The sequence below is a fragment of the Trachypithecus francoisi genome, unplaced genomic scaffold, assembly GCF_009764315.1.
Source record: "Trachypithecus francoisi isolate TF-2019V2 unplaced genomic scaffold, Tfra_2.0 Lachesis_group17, whole genome shotgun sequence".
NCBI lineage: Eukaryota > Metazoa > Chordata > Mammalia > Primates > Cercopithecidae > Trachypithecus > Trachypithecus francoisi.
In genome coordinates, this window is record NW_022681462.1 from 99,726,278 (window position 1) to 99,749,012 (window position 22,735).

Genomic DNA, 22,735 nt, shown 5'->3' on the forward strand with positions numbered 1-22,735 from the left:
ATAAAGTGACATCTGCTAACACTTTGGTACCAGATGGGGAAGTTGAAGATAAACCTTTATATATATATATTTTTATGTCAGGCTTGACTGCTTTCTCCAGTGAACAAGATACAGTAGGCCTGCTTTGGACTAGTCTTGAGTCATCTGGACAGCATAAGTAATGAGCAGTAAATCCAATTTAAGGATACGTGTATTGGAAAAATCATGGTACCTCTGACAAAAAAATTGTTCAGCAATAGAAATGGACCAAAGTTGTATGAGCTCAGGGAAAAAAATCACTTCTATGAAACAAAAGAATTTTAGAAGAGAAAGAGGAAATACCTTTTTCTCCCTAATGAGATTGAAATGTATTTTACTACACAGACCTTAAAAATAAGTTCACATGAAAGGAAATTACATCAAAAACAAATAAAACCCAGGTCAAAACAAAGCAGTTTAAATGCACTAAAAAACTAGTTAAAGCTATTGAGTGGAATTGGGAAATACACCTGGAAGGGCAGAAAAGGAGAGCAGATGTTGGCAATCCGGTTTATGGATAGTAGGTATTCCTGGAGAACATGACCTCATGGGCAGGATCAGTAGATGCTGGACCACTGTGAAAACCTTCATGACCTTGAGGAAGTAGCCCAGGTCACATTGTCATCATAGTGTAATGAAATTAGGAAATAGTTATATAAGTTTAAAAGAATTGCAGTCACTTAGAAAATTTAATTCTCTTGAGAATTTGCAACCATATTGGTCTTGTTCGTCATGCATCCTAGTGCTTAGCACATGGTGGCATTAAATATATATTGAGTCAGGAATAATACTTCAGTACAGAAGAAAGTTGAAAATACAGTGAGAAAAATGGGGGAAAGTAACAGAGAACACAAATGGAGAAACTAGAGCCATGTGGGCAAAGGCTGTGCCATCTGAAAGAGAAATTAAGAGCTTTGAATACTTGAATTATAGTAAGTGAGAAATAAGCATTTATTCATAGTAGAAAATAGAAACAAAAAACATACTTTTAATTATTTTAGTTTAATGTTGATAACAAAAATATTAACATTAGCAACTCAAGGTTAGCGATACCATAAAATCATGAGTTTTCACACTGATGTTTAGAGTCGTGGGACTCTGCAGGCAGGTTCTTCAGGTGTCTTAGGAGCTCAGCAGATGAGGTTCTAGGTCTTCCAGTCTTGCTTCAGCCACATCTGCTCTGTATTTCTCTAGTTTGTATTTTGGGATCCCGTGTAATATTTCATTAAAAATATTTTGTTGCTCTTTTAACCATTCGATTAAAAAGTGATTTAACATAACCAAATTGAATTTATTATACAACCATGTGGATTGGTGTTAGTATGGATTTGTGTGGCCCAGTCTTTGCTGGGCTCTCACAGCCCCTCCTCAGTTTGATCTTGGTCATTACCCTTTTTATTTCCCTCATCAGCTATTCCAAATTATTGTCAGTCTCAAGGCCTTTACCTAACATTTCTGTATTATCTAGGGATAGGCTTACTGCATTTAAAACAGTAACTTTATTTCAGTGGCTCAGCATAGTAAGAGTTTATTTCTCATTCACATTACAGTTCATTGAGGAGGGAGTCTCTGCTCCACACAGTCATTTAGGGAACCAGACTCCTTCCTTCTTGTGGTTCCACCTCCTTTGGGCTCTGGAATCCTCTAGGTTAAGTTGAGGGCGGGGTGTTTAGTGTGAGCAAAGCGAGGGTGTGCCTACGCAACAATTCTGCCTGCATCCTGTCGGCAAGCATGAGTCACATGGCCTCACAGATCAGAGAACAATTGACATTAAGAGCATAGTGCATGTTTAAAAAACAGCTGTGTAGGACGTGACTTTAGAAGTATTTTGCTGACCTCTAAAATGCCATTGAAGGCTGGGTGTGGTGGCTCACCCCTGTAATCCCAGCACTTTGGGAGGCCAAGGCAGGTGGATCACCTGAGCTCAGGAGTTTGGGCAACATGGCGAAACCCTGTATCTACTAAAAATACAAAAAATTAGATAGGCATGGTGGCACATACCTGTAGCCCCAGATACTCAGGAGGCTAAAGTGGGAGAGTTGCTTGAGCCCTGGGGGCAGAGGTTGCAGTGAGCTGAGATTGCACCACTGCACTCCAGCCCAGGTGACAGAGTGATACCCTGTCTCAGAAATAAAATAAAATAAGGCCATTTAAATACTTAAATGCAGTTTTAAATGTTTAAATATGTAGAAGAAAAACAACTTGGCCTTTTTAAGATAGAAAACCTGTTTATAAAACTGCAGGTTTAAAGAATACCTTTTATCCATTAGGAGAAAACTTTTTTTATTATTATTATACTTTAAGTTCTAGAGTACATGTACACAACGTGCAGGTTTGTTACATAGGTATACATGTGCCATGTTGGTTTGCTGCACCCATCAACTTGTCATTTATATTAGATATGTCTCCTAATGCTATCCCTCCCCCAGGCCCCCACCTCCTGACAGGCCCCGGTGTGTGATGTTCCCCTCCCTGTGTCCAAGTGTTCTCATTGTTCAGTTCCCACCTATAAGTGAAAAGTGTGTGGTTTTCTGTCCTTCTGATAGTTTACTGAGAATGGTGGTTTCCAGCTTCATCCATGTCCCTGCAAAGGACATGAACTCATCCTTTTTTATGGCTGCATAGTACAGGAGAAAACTTTTGACCATTATCAGTGAACTGATAAAGATTAGACCGTCGAATTAGCTGAAGGAGACCATTGTGGCGGAGTGAACTTGAAGGCTCTTGGTTTTTTGTTTTTTGTTTTTTAATGGACACAGGAGAGAAAAAAGCCACCTAGAGACAGACTCTCCCCTTGATGAAGTATTTGGGCACAGGGAACCCTTGAATGTGTTATAATACATGAGCAGAAAAGATCCTGACTTGATCCTAATTAGAGTGAATATCATAGCTATTCAGAATGTCAAATGGCTAAGAAGGTGAATTGGATAGTGACTCACCCTTCGTGCCGAGCTGGCCCGTTGCTCTGATGCTAGAAAGCGCAAGAAGCAAAGCCCAGACTCTTGCTGAGGAATCAACATGAAATCTCTCTTGTATGGGACAGTTTTACTTGCACAAGAGTATGGAGAAACTGCGTGTGTGTGTGTATGTGTAAATTGTTAGGCTTAAGATACATTTAAAATGTTGATTAGGTAAAGATAAACTTATACCATAATACAAGTTTATATTTACAGAATGATTGAAAAGCTACTGAAGTTGTTTGATCTCACGTTAGCCTCAGAAAATAGATACAAGAGAAGTATAAAACAACTAAATAGCTTTCTTCATGCCAGCAGTAATCAGTTAGAAAATGTGATAGAAAAAGGATCCTTTTTAAAAGCAAGAAAAACCATGAAATATCTAGTAATATGTATAAAAATAAATGCACAGAACTTCTATGCAGAAAACTATAAATTTTTACTGTAGAACACAGAGTAATTGGAAAAAAGTTCAACCCGTTTGTTTGAATAATAAAACTCAGTATTGTGACTGGGTACAGTGGCTCACACCTATAATACCAACACTTTGGGAGGCCAAGGTGGGAGGATTACTTGAGCTCAGGAGTTCAAGACCAGTCTGGGCAACATGGCGAAACCCATCTCTACAAAAAATTTAAAAATTAGCTGGGCATGGTGCTGTGTGCCTGTAGTCCCAGCTACTCAGGAGGCTGAAGTGGGAGGATCGCATGAGCTTGGGACGTTGAGGCTGCAGTAAGCCATGTTCGCACAACTGTACTCCAGCCTGGGTAACAGAGCAAGACCCTGTCTCAAAAAAAAAAAAAAAAAAAATGAAAACAACCCTCAGTATTACAAAGATATGAATGGGGCTGGGCGTGGTGGCTCATGCTTGTAATTTTAGCACTTTGGGAAACTGAGGCAAGTGGATCACTTGAGGCCAGGAATTTGAGAGCAGCCTGACCAATATGGCAAAACTCGTCTCTACTAAAAATAGAAAAATTAGCCAGGCGTGGTGGTGCACAACTGTAATCACAGCTTCTTGGGAGGCTGAGGCATGAGAATCACCGGAACCCAGGAGGTGGAGGATGCAGTGAGCTGAGATCAAACCACTGTACTCCAGCCTGGGCGACAGAGCTGTCTCAAAAAAGTAAAAAATAAAGTAAAAAGAAAAAAAATACTGATTCCCCCAAGTTAATCTGTTGGTGTAATGCAGGTAAAATTGGAGTTTTGAAGGAAATTAGATAAATAAATTGAAAATTTTCTCTAGAAGAATAAATGCTTGAGTATAGTAAAGTTGATATAAAGACATACTACTGTCTGTAAAGCAGGAGTCATTAAAATATTCTGGACTGACAGGAATAGACAAACCAAGGAAACCAAAGTGAAGGACTGAGAAAGAGACTCATGGATCTAAGAAATAAAAATACAGAACAGCAGTGGTGGGATCAGAAATCCGTGGGGAAAGCCAGGCTCTACTCTTCAGTAAATGGTATTGGGATGTTTGGAAAGAGAAGAGAAAGGCGAATCCTTGCCCCACGTATAGATAATAGATTGTAGATGGAAGCAAGAATAGATTTTTTGGCAAAAGAATATGTTGTTTTCTGTGGTACTGAAAGAGTTGCTTTTAGTGCACCCACCAAAAAAATATGTATGTGAAATAATTTTTCGTTCACGTCAAGAATATATCTTAGAGCTAACTGAACTGTATCAGAGGCTTGGTAAATGTTTATTACTGCTCAGTCGTGTGTGCTCCTTCACTAAGGTTTATTAAGCATGCGTTGTGCATTTTGCTGGGTTCTTGAAGGCTGAGCCGGGTACTTTTGTAGGCAGCATTTTTTTCAGGTATAAGAAGAAGTGATAGAGCATGTGATCTGATAGCCACAGGTGTGCTTGTCATGTCCATCAGTTCTTTTTAGAAAGCATTATTCATGCTCAGAGTCTAATCGTAGATGTGTTTCTGTGTTCTGAAATGAGTCATGGAAGGCGTCCCTTGGCTCTTCATTATCTTCCCTGCACATGGCGCCCAGCAGCTGTGTTGCAAATAGGGTTGATGTGAATCATTAGACTGCCTGCAAGCAGTGGGCCTTTATCCTGGCCCATTCTGTGGGAGTGTCTCCCAGCCCCTTGACCTACGTTTGATTACAGGAAACATTCCGTTTGGCTGCCACTAATGTAATTCCAGTTACCAGGAGTAAACAGAGATGGATCCATTTATGGTTTGCTTTGTCTGTTCCCCACCCTACCCAACCAAGCCTTTCTCCCTGAATGTATGTGTGTTCACAAAGCAGTGTGGCACAAGATTCATCAGAAACATGCAGTGTTGTTCTCACTCATAAGTGGAAGTTGAACAACGAAAACATTTGGACACAGGGAGGGGAACATCACATATTGGGGCCTGTTGTGGGGTGGGGGTTAGGGGAGGGATAGCATTAGGAGAAATACCTAATGTAGATGAGGGGTTGATGGGTGCAGCAAACCACCATGGCACATGTATACGTATATCACAAACCTGCATGATCTGCACATGGATCCCAGAACTTAGAGTATTAAAAAAAAAAATGCAGTGTTTTCCTGAGGCTGAGAAGCTGGTGACGGACCTGCAGGGCCCCCTTGCTGTGTGCCCTCTCACCTGTTCTTTCTGTTTTAGTTCTGCCACTCATCCCAATGTCTCTCCTTGGGACACCCTTCCAGCCATATCTACGCGTCCGAACCTCCGTAGTCTTAAAGGCCCAGACTAAATGACCCTTGTTTGAAATGCGTTCCCTCAGCTGTCTCTGTGCAGATCTTCAACTAGCTCACTGGGCAGTGGCTACTTTGTTATGTGGTTATTCACATACCTTTCATTTTTCATTTCCTGTTCTCAAAAGAAAGCTTCTCCAGAAACAGCACTTCCCTTTTGATCATTATGTCCCTTCAGCACCATGGGCTTCATGGCAGTTCTGGCAGTTACTATGCAAAGGTGTGAATGGGAGAAGGGACCCAGCTCCTATTAAACATCTGCTGTGTCTCAGATACTATTGAATTTAATCCAGACAGTGGCATTATTATCCTGTGTTTTATAGATAACCATTTTGAGAAAAGTTAAATAACTTCCTTGTCTTCCACAACTGATGTGAAGTGGGGTCAGGATGAAGTGTTCTGACCCGTATGTCCAGCTGCCTATGCACTCTGCTGTCTAGGGCCTCTTCTGCCAAGTGTGCCTAAAGCTGCAGTCCTGATTTTCCTTCTCAGTCAGTTTTCTCCTCCTAGTTAGTTACCCTGGTCAAAAACCTTGGTGGTGCCAGGTGTGAAAACCCTGCATTGAATGCATTATCAAATCCTGTTGAGTTTCCCTTCAGAATAGATCTAGAGGTGACATCAGACCTCCTGTGCTATTACCTTAGTCTGAGCCACCGTCTTCCCCTGCCCACCTCCCCTGCCTCCTCCCTCTGACCCCTCCCTCTGCCTCTGGTGCCCCCACAGTCTTTTTTCAACCTAGAGTCAGAATATATTCTTTTAAAACCAAGTCACTCTTTTGCCTAAAATCCTCCAGTAGTTTCCTGTCTCACTCAGATTCAAGCCTCTGTCCTCACTCTGCAGAGCCTGCTGGATCTGACATCCTGCTTGCCATCTTTAGCTTCTGTTCCTGTCCTCCTTGCTCGTCACATTGGCCTCTGTACTGATCCTCAAACATGCCAATCACACTTCTTCCTGGGGCTATCGAACTTACTTTTCTCTCTTCCTGGAACATTTTTACCCCAGGCCTCCACAGAGCTTGTCCTCTATTTCACTGTCATCTTCTGGCTGAGGCTGGTTCCCACCTTTGTTCTGTATTCCTTAGGCCCCTTACTCTGCTTCATTTCACTGCCCAGGACTTGCAGCATCTGACACACTGTATCTTTACCTGTTTATTTGTTTATAATCTGTCTCTCTCCAGTGTAGTATAAATTTCGTAACAGCGAGGATTTGGCCTGTTTTGTTCACACTGTATCTTTGGCACATAGAACAGTACTTGGTGAATCGTAGGTTCTCATTAATTAAGTCTTGTTTTTTCTGAATGAAGCTGTAAGACAATAAATGAATGGATGACTAAGACCAATGGCCTTTTCCATTATCTCTCACTTTGTATTCATTTGGTGTTAGGTAAGTGGGGTTACTTGGTATCAGTGGATCTTGTTTGGATGCCAGGGTACTTGTACACTTAGGATAACTGAGGTGAACAGTTAACAGTTTGCCTCTGTTGCTGGGTAACACATGTCCTGGTGGCAAGCTGTTACCTAGTAGATGCTTTTAGTTGATTTGTAGCATTAATATACAGACTTCCCTTAAGCTTAGTGGTCTCCCAGAGATAATGGAACAATCATGAAAGTAATTGTTCATTTTTAGCATTCATTCTCTTGTAATGTTTAACTACATTTGAGTTTTACTGTGTAATAGAACCAAATCCTACTCTTCTTGTTCTTTGTAGAGAAAAGAAGTGTGTGAATATATTTTTTAACTTTTTCATCCTTTGTTTTATTTCAGGAAGTCTAGAGTTTTTACCTCAGCTGAATTTTTTAATATTAGCTGAAACTGTTACATCAGTTGAAGCATTACTATGAACAGTTACATTTCATATTTTCCCACATTCTTAGCAGAGGATCACTGGAAGGAAATTTCAGTAATACCACTTAAATATACCGATGTTGTCCTATAGAAGGAAAGGGAAGCTCCATCCTGAGGCCCTGACCTCACTCTAGAAGTTCCAAAGCCTTCTGCTTCCCCTACCTTCTCCAGGTTCCAGCTTCCATACTAGGGAAACAGGAGGTTCTTTCCAATTCATGTCGAGGTATCCCAGACTTTCCTAGGGCCCGGGAAGTGGTTAGATACTGAGGCTCCATTAATACAAAGTCAACAGATATTTAATAAAGTGTCAGTAAAGATGTAAGTGAAATAGTTGTGTAAATCACCCTAATTGTCCTGAAACAGATATTTATGAACAAAATATGCTGTTAAGAAAGCCCACTGCAGTTACCCCCTGTGCACCATTGCACTGTTTTCATTTGTAAATGCTTCCTGCACAGTCGTTCCTGCTGCGGAAGGGTGAGGTGTGCCCTTTCCCATCAGTCTTTCTTGTCTCCCAGCCATGTACCTGCTGCGTTGGACTCATCTGTCTGTTTTGGCCTCCAGTTTGCATTTCTGAGCTCTCTTTAATCTGCTTATCCCTTACTGAACTTTTCCTATAATCCTTTCTTATTTTCATCCACAACATACTCCTGCATAGTTCCCTATGATAATTTTGTCTTCTGTCTTTCTGTGTCTCCATGTGCTACACCCCGGCTGACGGGTTGGACCAGAGGCATTGGGACTGCCATCTACTTAAAATAAAGGGAATGTATGGAGCTAATGACCATCAGGAAATGAAACCAAAACTTGATGAGGCATTTCTATAAACCCGTCAGCACACTGACAGTGTATTAGGTGCCAGGTACTGAAGGCACAGAAATAATTAAAGCAGTGTTCCTAACTGTTGAGTAGCTCATGGGTTTTTTGTGGTAATAGAAAAGTAAACGAATCATTACAATATATAATAAATGCTTTCAAGCACAGATAAGAAAGAACAAATGGGAGACAGTATAGTTAACCTACAGAAGGAGTAATAGATCTTGACTGGACACTTAGATTCAGTTTATTTTATATTTTAAATATATTTATTGGCCAGGCATGGTGGCTCACACCTGTAATTTCAGTATTTTGAGAGGCTGAGACAGGTGGATCGCTTGAGCCCAGGAGTTTGAGACCAGCCTGGGAAACATGGCAAAACCCCATGTCTACAAAAAATTAAAAAATTACCCATGTGTGGTGGCATGTGCCTGTAGTGTCAGCTGCTTGGGAGGCTGAGTTGGGAGGATCGCTTGAGCCCAGAAGATCGAGGCTTCAGTCAGCCGAGATTGCACCACTGCACTCCAGCCTGGGTGACAGAGGAAGACCCTGAAGAAATTTTTTAAAAAATTTATTTAGCACATATTTTGTGCCAGACACTATGCTACATGCTGGAGATTCAGTGGTGAACAGGACTGTTAGGTTCCTTGCCTCATGGACTTTCTAAAAAAGGGAGAGATTTTAAAACAACCACTGAGATTTAATAAAGAAAACAAACAACTATGAATGTTAAAACACCTTGAAGGAAACAAACAAGGACTAAGATGAAATGAAGGGTGTTTGCATGCATGTGTGTGTGTGTTTTTGTGGGCAGAGGGAAGCTACTTGAGATCAAGTTGTCCGGTGGGCTTCGTGTGTGAAGTGATTCTTCAGCTGATTCGTGAAGAGGGAGGAATAACTTATCCTTGTGAAACGGTTCCAGGAAGAGTAGTCTGGGTGAAGGGAGTAGCATTTGGAGAGAGGCTGGAGTATTCAGGTCTGTTTCCTGCCTGCCTTCCTGCTCTGTTAGGGCATGATTCTTGGAATCAGCAGTACAGCTACACGTCACCTGTCCTCCCAGCCACACGTCACCCATCCTCTCAGGTACACGTCACCCATCCTCCCAGCCACACCTTACCTGTCCTCCCAGCCACACGTCACCTGTCCTCCCAACACAGCTTACTTTCACAGGAGCTTCTGTGTCCTTTGCACCTGATGCTTCTGTGTCCTTTGTATGTGGGTTCAGGGGCCCAAGTGGGCACAAGAAGGACACTCAGAGCACTTATTTGCATTTTTGTTAACATCTTGTCTATGTATACCTGACAGCTTACTGTGTCACTGAATTGACAAAATAAATGTAATAGTTGTTTTATCAGTTGTTACTATGTTTTAAGGTGACATGGAAATTAGAATTTCAAACTGAAGAGAATGTTGTAACTCACCAGTGAGCTAAACTATGAAAATAATTAGGCAGAGTGAGAAAAATTATTCTCTCCCCCAGGGAAATGGAAATTATAGGGCATTTTTATCATTTTCAAGGGCTTGAAAATGATAAAGCCCTTGTGAGGATGTCTGTGAGGACGTCCGTGAGGATGGACGTGAAGTGGAGACAGAGGGGCCTGTGTTCATTGTCCCTCCTAACAGCAAACCCAAGGTCTCCCACACGCCCGGCCACCCAAGCCGCTCGAGGCAGCCCCCCTTCTCTTTCAGGCTGCTCTCTGCTCACCACTTGGTTTGCACGAGCGCCTGGTGCATCCCAGGACATCTCTCCCCCGGCTCCACTTCTGTCTGTGGTGCCCACGTGACCTCCAGGGCACACACTGCTTCTCATCCTTGCGGCCTCCAGGCTGGGCAAGGCCCCCTCCTGGGTGTCTTGCAAAGCAGAAATAGCAATCGGGTGTTCCAAGCCACCTGGGGGATTTAGGTTGGTTGAAGCATGATTCCCTGAGAAGTGAGTATGTAAATATAAGAACTGACTTTTAAGGGAACCTAAGAGAAATCTCCTCCCTTAAGTACTTCCAGTTTAAGAACATTTGTCATTGATGAGACCTTCCTGTTAGTTGAGGAGAATGAGCTGTAGCTTCTCAAGGGCCCAGGTCTGTGAATCAAAGTTCCAGTGGAGGAATGTTTAAAGCAAACCCTTGCTGCCATTTGCTGGTGTTGTGAGAAAGATACTCTGTTTGCCAGAGGCAGCAGTTTGAGTTTCTGCACTGAGCGGTGTGGGCTGCTGGAAGAGAGGAGGTCAGAACTAGACCCATGGGGGTCTAAGCCTGGAGCCTGGAGCCCCCTCTCATCCTGGCCCCTTTCGTTGGCAGTGCATGGGGTGATGCTGTGTGCGCCACAGTGTCCTCAGGTTCTGTGAAACATGTTCTCCTCTGTATGTGTATAGAGCACAGTCTACCTTGGGTCAAAACACAATTTCCTGGTTTTATTATATTATTGTTTCAAAAAGTTAAATAACTTCTTGTCAATTGTTCTACAATACAATCTGTAAGCTAATGTAATAGTTAAAGGATAAAAGCCTTCCTGGTGGTTTTATTTATTTATTTATTTATTCATTTATTTTTATAGAGATGGGATCTTGCTCTGTTGACCAGGGTGGTCTCAGACTGCTGAGTTCAAGCAATTCTCCCACCTCAGCCTCCCAAAGTGCTGGGATTATAGGCATGAGCCACCGCGCCCAGCCTTAACTGTTTTTTAACACTGTCTGTAAGCTAATGTAATCTTTAAAGGATAAGATGCATCCTGGTGGTTTTCTTATGTGGATGTATTTTTTTCCTTTCCAAGTTACTCATTCAATTATAATGACTATAAAGTATGGGAGAATAATGCCATTTTTAAAATGATTTTAAAGTCCTTTTTCCTTTCAAATACATCATGATTTTGGTTCCTTAGATGGCTGTGTGTAGAGTCTGTAACCCCTGGGTGCCTAGTTTTTAGAATAGGGAGTTGAGAGTCTGTCCATGATATGTTGAAGAAAGTACTGAGCTGAAAGCAGGAGACTGGGCCCACATCTCATGCCTGTGCACTTCTCAAAATCTCCAGGCCTTGTTTTCTAATGTGTGAGATGAGGAGGCCAGGTTAGATCACCGGGTCACCAGAGATTTCTTTTAGGGGTGGAAACTTTTTCTTTTGTTTTTTGTTTTTTGAAGCCTTGGAGAAATCCCAGATCCCCATCTCCTATGCTGTCCTCAAATACATAACTCCTGAGTTATTGCTGAAATCCCTTGGAGGTCTTTTTTATGTTAAAAATTTCAGGATTTGTAGTGATAAAAGCAGAACAAACTCTTAACTCATATGTCATAAGTATTGTTTTAACTTTCTTCTTTTAAAACACTAATTTTTTTTATCTTGTCACAGCCCAATGATGATCATTACTCAGAAGATCACTAGTTTGGCTTGCGAAATTCATGATGGTAAGAATTCTGAAATTAATTTTTATTGCTGAAAAAATTTAATTCCAATAATATTTTGCTTGAGATATTACCATAACTTTCTGCTATTAGAGTAAGGAAATGGTGGGAGGTAAGATAGGGAAATATACTTCACTATGCTTAGGGTTATGAAAAATGCTTGCTTTCCTTCAGTGTTTTATCTTCATTTTGAATTCAGTGCAGGGACAGAAAGTAGAATAGTGTGATTTAGTCATGTGGCCCACAGTAGTGAGAGTTTGACATATAAAGGAAAGAGACGTTTGGTCTAGATCAAGTTTTATTATTTCCTGCTTCAACTCTCCGTTAAATTTTTATTATAATGTATGTGTTTTCCCCACCTCTTCTCCTTTATATACACACATTCATAATTACATGTTTCCATGTATTTTTATCATGAATACTTTCTGTTGAAGACATCTTTCATTGAAGATGAGTGGACATCTAGTCCTGGTCTAGCAGGACTCCGAGTCATGAGATTTGGATTCTGATTCCTTCAAAGACGAAAAAGCCACGCATCCCTGTTAGAACCGTCATTTGTGTGTAGCCTGGGGAGCTTTTGAGATGAGTTGAGCCCCACTGTGTCTCCTCCACCCATCCTGTGCCCACTCCCCGGGCAGGTTTTCCCTCTTATTGTCAGAGGACTAGCCTTGACAGTACTGTGAAGAGCGAGCGAGAGAGAGAATTTTTCCTCTTCTCCCCTCTGGCTACTAACAAGCAAAATTAGCACTTAGTTTTTTTTGGGGGGTGGTGGAGGGAAGGAGGTAGATTAAAAAAGTCTCTGCTACTTGTTTAATCAAGTCTGCAGGTTAAACAGCAACTCTCTTTCTGCCCTTCAGAGAAAGAAACACCACTGAGGGAAAATTCTGCATACAAGAGGGAACATGAGGATGTGGCTAGAGTGTGGGTTTTGGTGGATGGGCAAACATACGCTCAGATTCCAGTTCAGCTTCTTACTGCTTCAGTTTTCTTCTTTGTCAGTTAACAGTATGATTCAGCTTGGAGGGTTTTTTTGTGGATTATAATTTATGCACAATGTCTTGTAGTTCTTGCATCCTGATCAATGAAGTGGGTGAAACTCACCAGACTCCGATACTAGACTGTAGTTATAAAACTTATACTAGGAAACACTATAGGTAAAAGCCTACAGTTACCTTCAGGTGCTGAAACTTCTGTAGTATGCTGGTAACAGATTACTCCTGTGACACTGGAAAGAGAATATAGGAAAGTTGTGGATCAGGGATATAATTTTGTCTATAGGTCTAGAAGTATCTGATGACAATATATATTCAACTCAGAAGAACAACAAACCTCATTTTGTGACCTGTTCTTTTAAATGGATTTAATGGTAATTATGTCTTTAGAACAGTTTAGATTTTGATTAGTCTTAGCAGCATTAGAGGAGTTCACACTTTAGCTTTTCAAACTGGGTTCCTCTTGCAGTTTGCTTCAGTACATCCTCCGAGACAGTCTGCTGCAGGTCCTCTGCACCCCGTACCACCTACCCCTTTATTCCCAGGGGTAGATTGAACCCTGTCTAACCCATGTTTTATCAGCTAGTCTTTCAGAGAAGGGCCTTATTATCTGTGTATCGGGGGACCCCAAGACCACTCCCAGTTTGGTGATTCACAGGACTTAGCATGTAGTTGAATTCATGACTAACATTTATTACAGCGAAAAGATTCCAAGCAAAGTCAGTAAAGTACAAAGGTGCTGGTAATGAAGTCTGGAAGAAACCAGGCACAAGTTTCCAGAAGTCCTCTCCCAAGGGAGTCACAGAGAACGTACTTAATTCCCCCAGCAACAAATTGTGACAACACCTGTGAAGTGTCTATCAGGCAAGCTCTTTAGACACTCAGCACCCAAAGTTTTTATTGGGGGCTGGTCACATAGGCCCCCTAGCGTACACCAAAATTCCAGGCTCCCAGAAGGAAAGCAGGTGTTCAGAATAAACCACATTGCTAGCACAAATAGGCTAGGCATAGGAGACATTTCCTACTGGTGTAGGGGACTGTGGACCAGCCAAGTTCTCGCACACCAGCCATGGGCACACCTTATAAGCAGGCCTTTCTAAGGATAGCAGTCTCAGAACTATGTTAATTTGTTTCTGCACAGCCTGGTTCTGGACGACTCCTAGATGAAACCATTTTAAATTACCTACAACTGTGTCTGTTTCTCAACTATCAATCCACTGGCGTCATTCATATTTGTATCTTCAGGAAGCAGGTGTTATTTTATCCTTGGGTATTTCTAGGCATGGTTTTAAGACGTTTCATCACCCTCATGTAATAGAGCCTGCTTACCCTTCTGGCTTTGAATTGTGTATATGAGATGGCTGAGGGCTTAGGATGAATGACTGAAATAACCTGCTGGCATGTTTGCTCGTGAAGTCTGGCTTGTACTGTGGCCTGTCGGGATAGTGTAGCTGGTTGTCTTGCTGGCGGCTTCCTGCTGGCATGTTTGCTCATGAAGTCTGGCTTGTACTGTGGCCTGTCGGGATAGTGTAGCTGGTTGTCTTGCTGGCGGCTTCGTTGATGTCACTTCACGGTAGAAATACTTCAACCTAATGGAATGTTTGTACAGGTTGAATATCTCTTATATGAAATGCTTGAGAACAGAAGTGTTTCTGATTTTGGATTTATTTGGATTTTGGAATATTTGCATACATATAGTGAGATATCTTGGGACCCAAGTTTAAACACAATTAATTGATGTTTTATATATACCTTATACTCATAGACTGAAGGTAATTTATACATTATTTTTAATAATTTTGTGCATGAAAAAAAATGTGTGTACACTGAACCATCAGAAACCAAAGGTACCACTATCTTAGCCACGCATGTAGATAATCAGTAGTTGTTTGGCATCACCATGATTCCTGACTCCGAATTTACATGAAAATGATAAGCAATCATTTTCTTATACCTATTCATACATAAGTACTAAACAGTGGAAGATATGCCATTCCATTAATTCAGTGAAAAAATGGTGTGTTCAGGGGAACTAAGCAGCACAGTAGAATCACTGGACCACCCGTATCCGCTGTTAGACACAGCAGCAGTGGCAGGCTTTCCGTCTCCGCCTGCAACGTGGTGTCCCATCGAGGTTCAGAAGTCTTCTCATATCCCATTGTTTGCTGGACCACCTCACTTGTACTTGGTTAGACTTCTAGCTTTAAAAAATGGTATCTTGTCTTTAATTGGTTTTTGGTGATTCTTTTGGCAAGTTCCCAAGTTGTGAACTGAGAAGGGAGGCTGGGCTTGTTGTGCATGTAGACTTTTGACACAAGTTTTTTCTATGAAGCTCTGTCCTTTAAGCTCTGTGTCCACTTTTCTTGGCTAGTTTACACTTCAAAAGCAGTAATTGCTTCTTTGAGTAACATGGCAGACTGAACTGGTGTAGAGGCCCACCCTATGCCAAACACTTGGAAATGCTGACTAAATATAACAACATAGTTTATGTATGGCAAAGCTTAAAATCACAAAGAAGGCTATTAACATGTCACTTGCCTGGTAAAAAGCATGAGGAAAAAAGGATAAGAAGTTTTTAAAAATTGAATACTTATCCTCATTTCTAAAGATGGCTTTTTTTTTTTTAAGGAAAGGGTGGACAGCATATATCTGATATGGGGGAAGAAAGTAGAATTGTCACAAGTAGGAATTATCCTTTTTGGGGGTTTAAATCCTGATAATGTTTTACCGTTTTCTCATCTTCTATCATCTTTTTTTTAAGTGTTTTTTTTTTTCCTCCCGCTTATAAAAAGTAGGTATGTGATCATTGAGGAAAATTTGAAAAATACAAATTGGAAATATGAAGAAAAATAATCTTCCATGTCCCTCCCCCAACATTTCTCAGAGCCAGACTTTTTTTCTTTCCCTTTCTTTCTTTCTTTCTTTCTTTCTTTCTTTCTTTCTTTCTTCTTTCTTTCTTTCTTTCTTTCTTTCTTTCTTTCTTTCTTTCTTTCTTTTCTTTTCTTTCTTTCTTCTTTCCTTCCTTCCTTCCTTCCTTCCTTTCTTCCTTCCTTCCTTCCTTCCTTCCTTCCTTCCTTCCTTCCTCCTTCCTTCCTTCCTTCCTTCCTTTCTTCCTTCCTTCCTTCCTTCCTTCTTTCTTTCTTGAGGCAGAGTCTTGGCTCACTGAAACCTCCACTTCCCAGATTCAAGTGATTCTCCTGCCTCAGCCTCCTGAGTAGTTGGGATTATAGGCGCCTGCTGCCACACCCAACTAATTTTTTTTTTTTCTTTAGTAAAGACAAGGTTTTACCATGTTGGCCAGGCTGGTCTCAAACTCCTGACCTCAGGTGATACACCCACCTTGGCCTCCCAAATTACTGGTGTTACAGGTATGAGCCACTGTGCGCCCGGCCCCTTCTTTTTTATTAATATTTCCTTTATCATCTTATGAGGCATAGTTTTCTTTTTACATAATTGTCAAAAGTGGAGTATGTAATATATTCCCATTCCCCAATTGTTGCATATATAGGCTGTTACTTTTTTTTCTACTATTATGTATAAAGTTGTGATGATCCTTGTCATAAATTTTGAATCGCACCTTCAGTTATTTCCTTAGGGCTAGAGTTTTAGGAATAAAAGGTAGAAAGATTTCTAAAATGTTTGCTATACTGGTTTACAGAAAGATGATGTGAGTTCCTCTTGGTACCTCATTTATTTGTTTATCTTCTGTCTCCGTACTAGAATATAAGTGCTATAAAACCAGGGAGTTTGTTTTTCCTCCGCTCTTTCCTCAGTGCATGGAATAGTTCCTGAGGCATTTTAAAGCAGTAATTATTTTCTTCTCATCTTTGTTTTATATACATATAAAATACATAAAATATGTGTTTTACATAATTTAGATTATATTATATGAGTAAGAGCCCCTTAAAATTTCTGCATACTTATAAGAGGTGAAAATGGCATCTTGCTCTTTTAATGTACATTTAATGATTTATAATGATAACGTTATTAATCGTGGAATTAACATTTCATGTTAGTTGGCTACATGTATTTCTTCTATGACTTGTCTTTTCATGTTTTTAGGTTTGTCTATTTATTTCACTGTTTTTTAATTGCTTTAGTTTTGGTTCTTTGGGGGAATGTTACTACTTTACTTATATTAATTTATTAATATTAATGTTGCTATTTGCTTTTTAATTTCATTCCCCTTTGATCTTTAAATTGGATTTGAGGTATATATTTTTAAAGCATATGGATCTAGTAAGTTGATGTGTAATCTTAAATAAATATCCTCCTCTTTGAAGAGAAAGGTAAATAGATGAAAGAAGATGATGTATTTGAGTTTGGTTTTCATATATTGGAGTCATGGAGGAGTAAGGAAATTGCTCCTTGCTTTATGTTGAGCTTCTAGTTTATAGTACTCATGTGTAGTCATTTAAGTCATCCAATAATAGAAAAATTGTAATGCCCCTTTTTGAAAAGTCACAGCATTTACGATTAAGGATAATAACATTATAATTTAAAAAGTGCCAGCATTTGGGAATTCTTTAATTATAACTCCCCTTAGAGTGGAGTTAGATACCCAACCATGTGTTATTTTATAGAGACTTTTCACATGATCGAGCCTGTGTTGCCATGAGAAGGAAAAGAACGGTCATTATATCAAAATTGGGAATATAATAGCATGAATTTCAAATGAGGAAAGTAATGAAAGTGTCCATGGGCAAAAATGCCATTTTGGGGAGAAATCTTAATTGGTAAGAAGAGTACCTATTTTTGTTTCTCAGGGATGTTTCGGAAGGATGAAGAACTGACTTCCTCACAGAGGGATTTAGCTGTAAGGTACGTGCCTTTGCATCCTATTCTGCCATGCTTCCTGCACTCCTGCCTAGGACCCACTTTCCTTCTGTGACTGAGGCTGATTAGTCCTTCTAGAGGTACTTACTTCTGAAAATCAAGCCTCACTCCCTCCATGCACCTCCGTCCTGCCAAAGCCTGCTGGGCAGGGCTGGGCATTCCTTCTGGCTCCTGTAGCACCCTGCCTCTGTGATTGTACATGTGCGCCTCCTATGGGCCACAAGGTTAGCTGCTAAAGTTTTCGTTCCTGTGAGACTTTGAGTTCCTTGAAGACAGGAGGATAGTATTGTCTTCATGTCTGCCATGTAGTAATTACTGGTAATAATAGCAGCTACCATTTACAGGCCAATAACTTGATGGCAGGTATTGGGCTAAGATATAATACATTAATATAGCATATCGATGCCATATTTTGAAATCATAAAGAACCAGTCAGATAATTCTCATTATTATTTGAGGAATTCATTCTGGGATAGGCTTCTACTTCATTTACTGAAGGCACTCTGATGACTAATCTAAGGAATGGCTTAATTTCACAGGGTCTATCTCAACTAATAAAATTTGAGATGGAATACTCATTATACTTAGAGAAAAATTTCCCATGGATTACCTTGTTTCCAAAACTAGAATGAATAAGTGCATAGCTGCTAGAAGAGTGAGATTGTTTGTGATATGATTTAGAACTAAACTAAGTACTCATCTTTCATCCCAGGTAGCATGTCTTGGGGGTCTTTTTGTGTTTTCCCATCTTTAAAAATGTTCTATTCTGATAGCCCCTATAGTCAATCTTTATGTATCAATAAATAGACACTCGAGTAGCTTTCCTGACGAGAGGTTAATTTGGTCTTGGTTCTTTGATCTTTAGGAGCCCTTGCGCCATCCCAGTAGCTACTCATTTACAGACACTCAGCTGCCATTTCCCCTGTGCCTCTCACATCGAGAGCAAATCTCCAGACCTAGGTAACCCCACCTCTCACCTACCTGAACAGTGGAAGAAAGCTGAGTGGAAAAACACTGTCTTGCTGACTGGACTCATTTTAAATTTGTTACCCCACATTTAAAATTAGGATCCTTAGTATTGCCAGTGGTTCTGCGTTTCCTCGGTCCACTCACTTGCCCACACTCTTCTAAAATGATATATTCTCCTTCCTGCCAGACTTCTAACATGCCGTCCCCCATACTTGTGTTGGTAGCAAAATTTTATTTTTTGGAGAGAAAAAAAAGCAATCCTACTTTGATTCTGCAACCACCAAATCTACCATGCTGCCTGAATCTATAACACAGTGCTCTACTTTCTTTCCTGGTGTCAGGTACTAGCTGTGCATAATCTAATCGAAGGCCATCTTCTCACTGCTGCAGAGTTCACTTCCTTCTCAAGGATTTTGCTGCATCAGTTACTCCTGCCTGTTCACTCAGCGATTTCTCCCTCTCTGTTAGGCCCTCCCCACCACCTGAACAGAATAAGCTCATGACACCTCTCATTCCCTTCTGGCCATCACCCCGTTACTGCGCACTCCTTTAGAGGAGCACTTCTTGAAGGCTTTGTGGACATTCAGTGTCTCCCCCCATTCTCTCCTCAGCCCCCTGCATTCAAGTTTTTGTGCCCATTCTTGGTCTGAAATCATTCTTTCAAGATTGCCCTTAATCTTGGCCGATTTCATTGTCAGCTTGTTTGCATGATGCTGAACCTCAGCAGCACTGGCCAGTTGGCCACTCTTCTGAAATACCTTCTTCACTTCCTTCCAGGACATTCCCTTCTTTCAGTTTTTTCTCCACCTTCACTGGCTCTTTGTCTCTGTATCTTCTGCTGAATCCTCTGCCCCTGCTTCTGCCTTACCACTAGCCTGGGCTCAGCCGTGGACTTCTCCGTTTTCTCCAGGTGGTCACATCCATTGGCTTTAAAGGCCATCTTCATGTTTGAAGTCTCCTAAATTTATATTCCCGCCCAATCCACTCCCCTCAGCTCCAGCCTCATTTATCCAACTGCCATTTTAAGGTCTTCCGTGGATAGTGACAGGCAGCTCAAACAGAACATGTTCAAAACAGAACTTCTGATTTGTCTCCCTCTTCCTTCCTCCTCCCACATCTGCTCCTCCACCATTATCACCCAGTTAGTTAATAGCAGTACCATTATCACTGGTGGCCTGGGGGGACTTCCATTTTCTTACAGCAAATCCACTTCACCAGCAAGTCAAGTTAGCCCTTCCTTTAAAATTAATCTCTAATCTGACAGATTTTCACCGCTTCCACTGGTCACATCCCAGTACAAACCCTCATTTTCTACTTGGTCTGCTGTGGTAACTTTCCTTCCTGGCTTCTCTATTTTCTCCCATGCCCTGTGCAGCCTACTTTTCAGCTAGCAGCCAGAGAAGCTTTTAATGTGCATTGGATTATATTATTCCTGACCCCTGATGAAAATCCTCCAGTGGCTTCCACTGTAATTTAGAATAGAATTACAAACCCCTGACCACAGCATATAAGGCCCAGCAAGAGCCCAGAGCTCGACCCCGCTTCCTCACTCAGTCCATTCTTAACTGTGCAGACCACTCTGTCACAAATACCCTTCGTGCCATCACTTTCTATCCCTTTGCTCTGCTTTGTTTTCTTCATAGTAGGTATTACTGTCTGATGTTATACAAGATATTTGTTTTATTTGTCCTTCCCCCGCCCCTGTCATTGAGGACAGGAACTTTGTCTCATTTATTGTCCCCATCATCCAAACCGTGATCATTATTTGGAGTGATTTCGCCTCCAAGAGTCAGCTGACAATGTCTAGACATTTTTGGTTGTTACTGCTGAGGGAGGTGGTGCTACTGGCATCTGGTGGGTAGCACCTAGGGGGTACTGCTAAACACCCTGCACTGCACACGAGGACCCCACAACAGAGAATTATGGGTCCAAAGTGTCAATAATTCTGCAGATGAGAAGCCCAAACTTGAGGCAGCACATAGTTGATACCAAATATCAGTGGAATGAATGAATGAATCTTTTGTTTGATATTATACACTACAATTAGACTTAAGTTCTCATTTTATAAATATAGTTATTTACTTCAGTACCTAAAATGACTTGTTGTTTGATATGACAGTTGAGCCAAAAATTACTTAAGTAAGTTTCATAGTTTAGAACTGTCTCCTGTCCTTGCTAATGGTGATACATAGTTTGACTTGGTGTTAAAATAATTGGTATTGAGAATGGAGCTCTGCTGCTGGAGTACAAGGAGTTCTTTTATAACCTTGTGACTGCAGGGTACTTACCCTGGTCTTTGATACAGTGAGAAAGCATGCTGTTTCATCATTAAGTAGAAAGAACTAAAAGAGAAAATCTGCCAGAAACATTTTCTGTCATCAATTTCAAGCCCTAAAAAGAAAATACTTAAGGTTCAAGACATTTTTAAAAGTGGAAAAATAATTCTGGAAAAGTTAGAAAAATGGTTTGGGCTGAGTGGTAACCCAGATAGTATCAGATGAACAGGAATCACTATTTTGTTCTATTTAATTTCTCAAAGAAAAATAATATATGCTAAGCTAGGCAAGGTGGTGTGTGTCTGTCATCCCAGCTACTCAGGAGGCCAAGGCAGAAGGATTGCTTGAGCTCAGGACTTTTGAGTCCAGCCTGGGCAACATAACAAGACTTAGCTCTTTAAAAAATTGTTTATGAGGGTATTTTCTCAACCTCTCTTGTCCACAAGAGTGTTTGTATTTTTTAAGGAGACAGCTTATCATATTCAGAGAGGAGAAGGGACTGTAACATGTTCAAGAAGCCTGCCTGCTGTCCTCAGGTGCAGTTGTGCTTTCTTTATGATGGTTGATAATTGACAGTGGACGGTAGACTTTCTTAATGGAGCTGTTTAAAAAAAAATGCACTCCTTATTCATTTATATGAGAACATAAATAGTCTCCTGTGTTAACTACCCGTTTTCACCGTGTTACCCATAGGTACCATGTGTCATTTGGACAGACCTCTAAGGAGCGGAATTAAAAATGTTTTGAGATGTCCTTGACTCCCTTTTCTCCTCCACCTCACAGCCAATCCCTCTGCAGCCTTCAGGCTCCACTGCCAGGATGCATGCAGAGCATCTGCCCCCTCCTCCAGCCATTGTCACTTTCTGCCTGGAGACTGCAGGAGCCCCACACGTGGGCTGGAGTGATGCATGGAGACATAGGTCTTTTAAACACCTACTGTGTTTTTTCATTCCAGTCAGAGTAAAATCTGAAGTTCCTGCCATGGCTTGTAAGGCGGGCCCTGTCTGATCCCACCTCAGCTGTCTTGCCTGCTCCCACCTCTTCCCCTGGGTCCACTCTGCTCCAGCCCCTTGGCTGCCTTGCTGCCAGCTATGCCCAGCTCAGGGGTCTTCACGCATCATTCCCTCTGCCTGGAACCCCTGTCACCAACATCCACACAGCTCCTCTCACTTCTTCCTGGTCTCTGCTCAACTGTCACCTTACCAGAGAGGCCTTTTCTGACTTCTTAATAGAATAAAAGAGTTCCTTCTTCTTGTAGCACTTAGCACCTCTGAAAATATGTTTTATGTATTTTATTATTGTTTTCTGCACCCGGTATGCAAGCTCCGTGGATGCAGGATTGTCCTCTCTTTGTTTACTGCTGTACCCAGGCCCTGCAGCAGATGGGGCACACAGTGCGCAGCACGTGTTTGTTAGAAGAGCAAATGATTGCCTAGGAGGAGACAGCAGTGTGGATAGTGCATCTGTCTTTGATTTGTCTCATCACGAGAAATCTAAGTCGAAACCTTCATATTTGCTCATAAGGATCTATATAGAAACTCCTATTCAGACATACTTTTGAGCATGACTATGTCCTGATCCTTAGAATTCCTATTATATGGGTACAAATGAAAATGAAAGCTTGTCTTATTTTGGAAATGGAGAGCAGAGAGGTGGATTGTTACTCTATCAAATGTTCTGAAACTTATGCTGCATCTCACTGGTTGCGTGTCTTTTCATTGCAGGCGCATGCCAAGCCTACTGGAGTATCTGAGTTACAACTGTAACTTCATGGGGATCCTGGCAGGCCCACTTTGCTCTTACAAAGACTACATTACTTTCATTGAAGGCAGATCTTACCATATGACACAATCTGGTGAAAATGGAAAAGAAGAGACACAGTATGAAAGAACAGAGCCATCTCCAAATGTAAGGTC

The 22,735-nt window shown here is 41.2% G+C and overlaps 1 protein-coding gene across 7 annotated transcripts in view; it reads left to right on the forward strand.

The window, feature by feature from the left end:
- The window catches only part of MBOAT2 (membrane bound O-acyltransferase domain containing 2), a 156,899-nt gene that overhangs the window by 109,086 nt on the left and 25,078 nt on the right, over positions 1-22,735 (forward strand). For all 7 annotated transcript variants that reach the window (XR_004428545.1, XR_004428546.1, XM_033176614.1 and 4 more), the window contains 3 exons: positions 11,694-11,749; positions 17,505-17,559; positions 22,544-22,727. Coding sequence is in view for 5 of the 7 variants with exons in the window: in XM_033176614.1 (XP_033032505.1) it covers positions 11,694-11,749; positions 17,505-17,559; positions 22,544-22,727 (295 nt within the window). In the remaining 2 variants the exon portion in view is untranslated. The remainder of the gene's footprint in view (positions 1-11,693; positions 11,750-17,504; positions 17,560-22,543; positions 22,728-22,735) is intronic.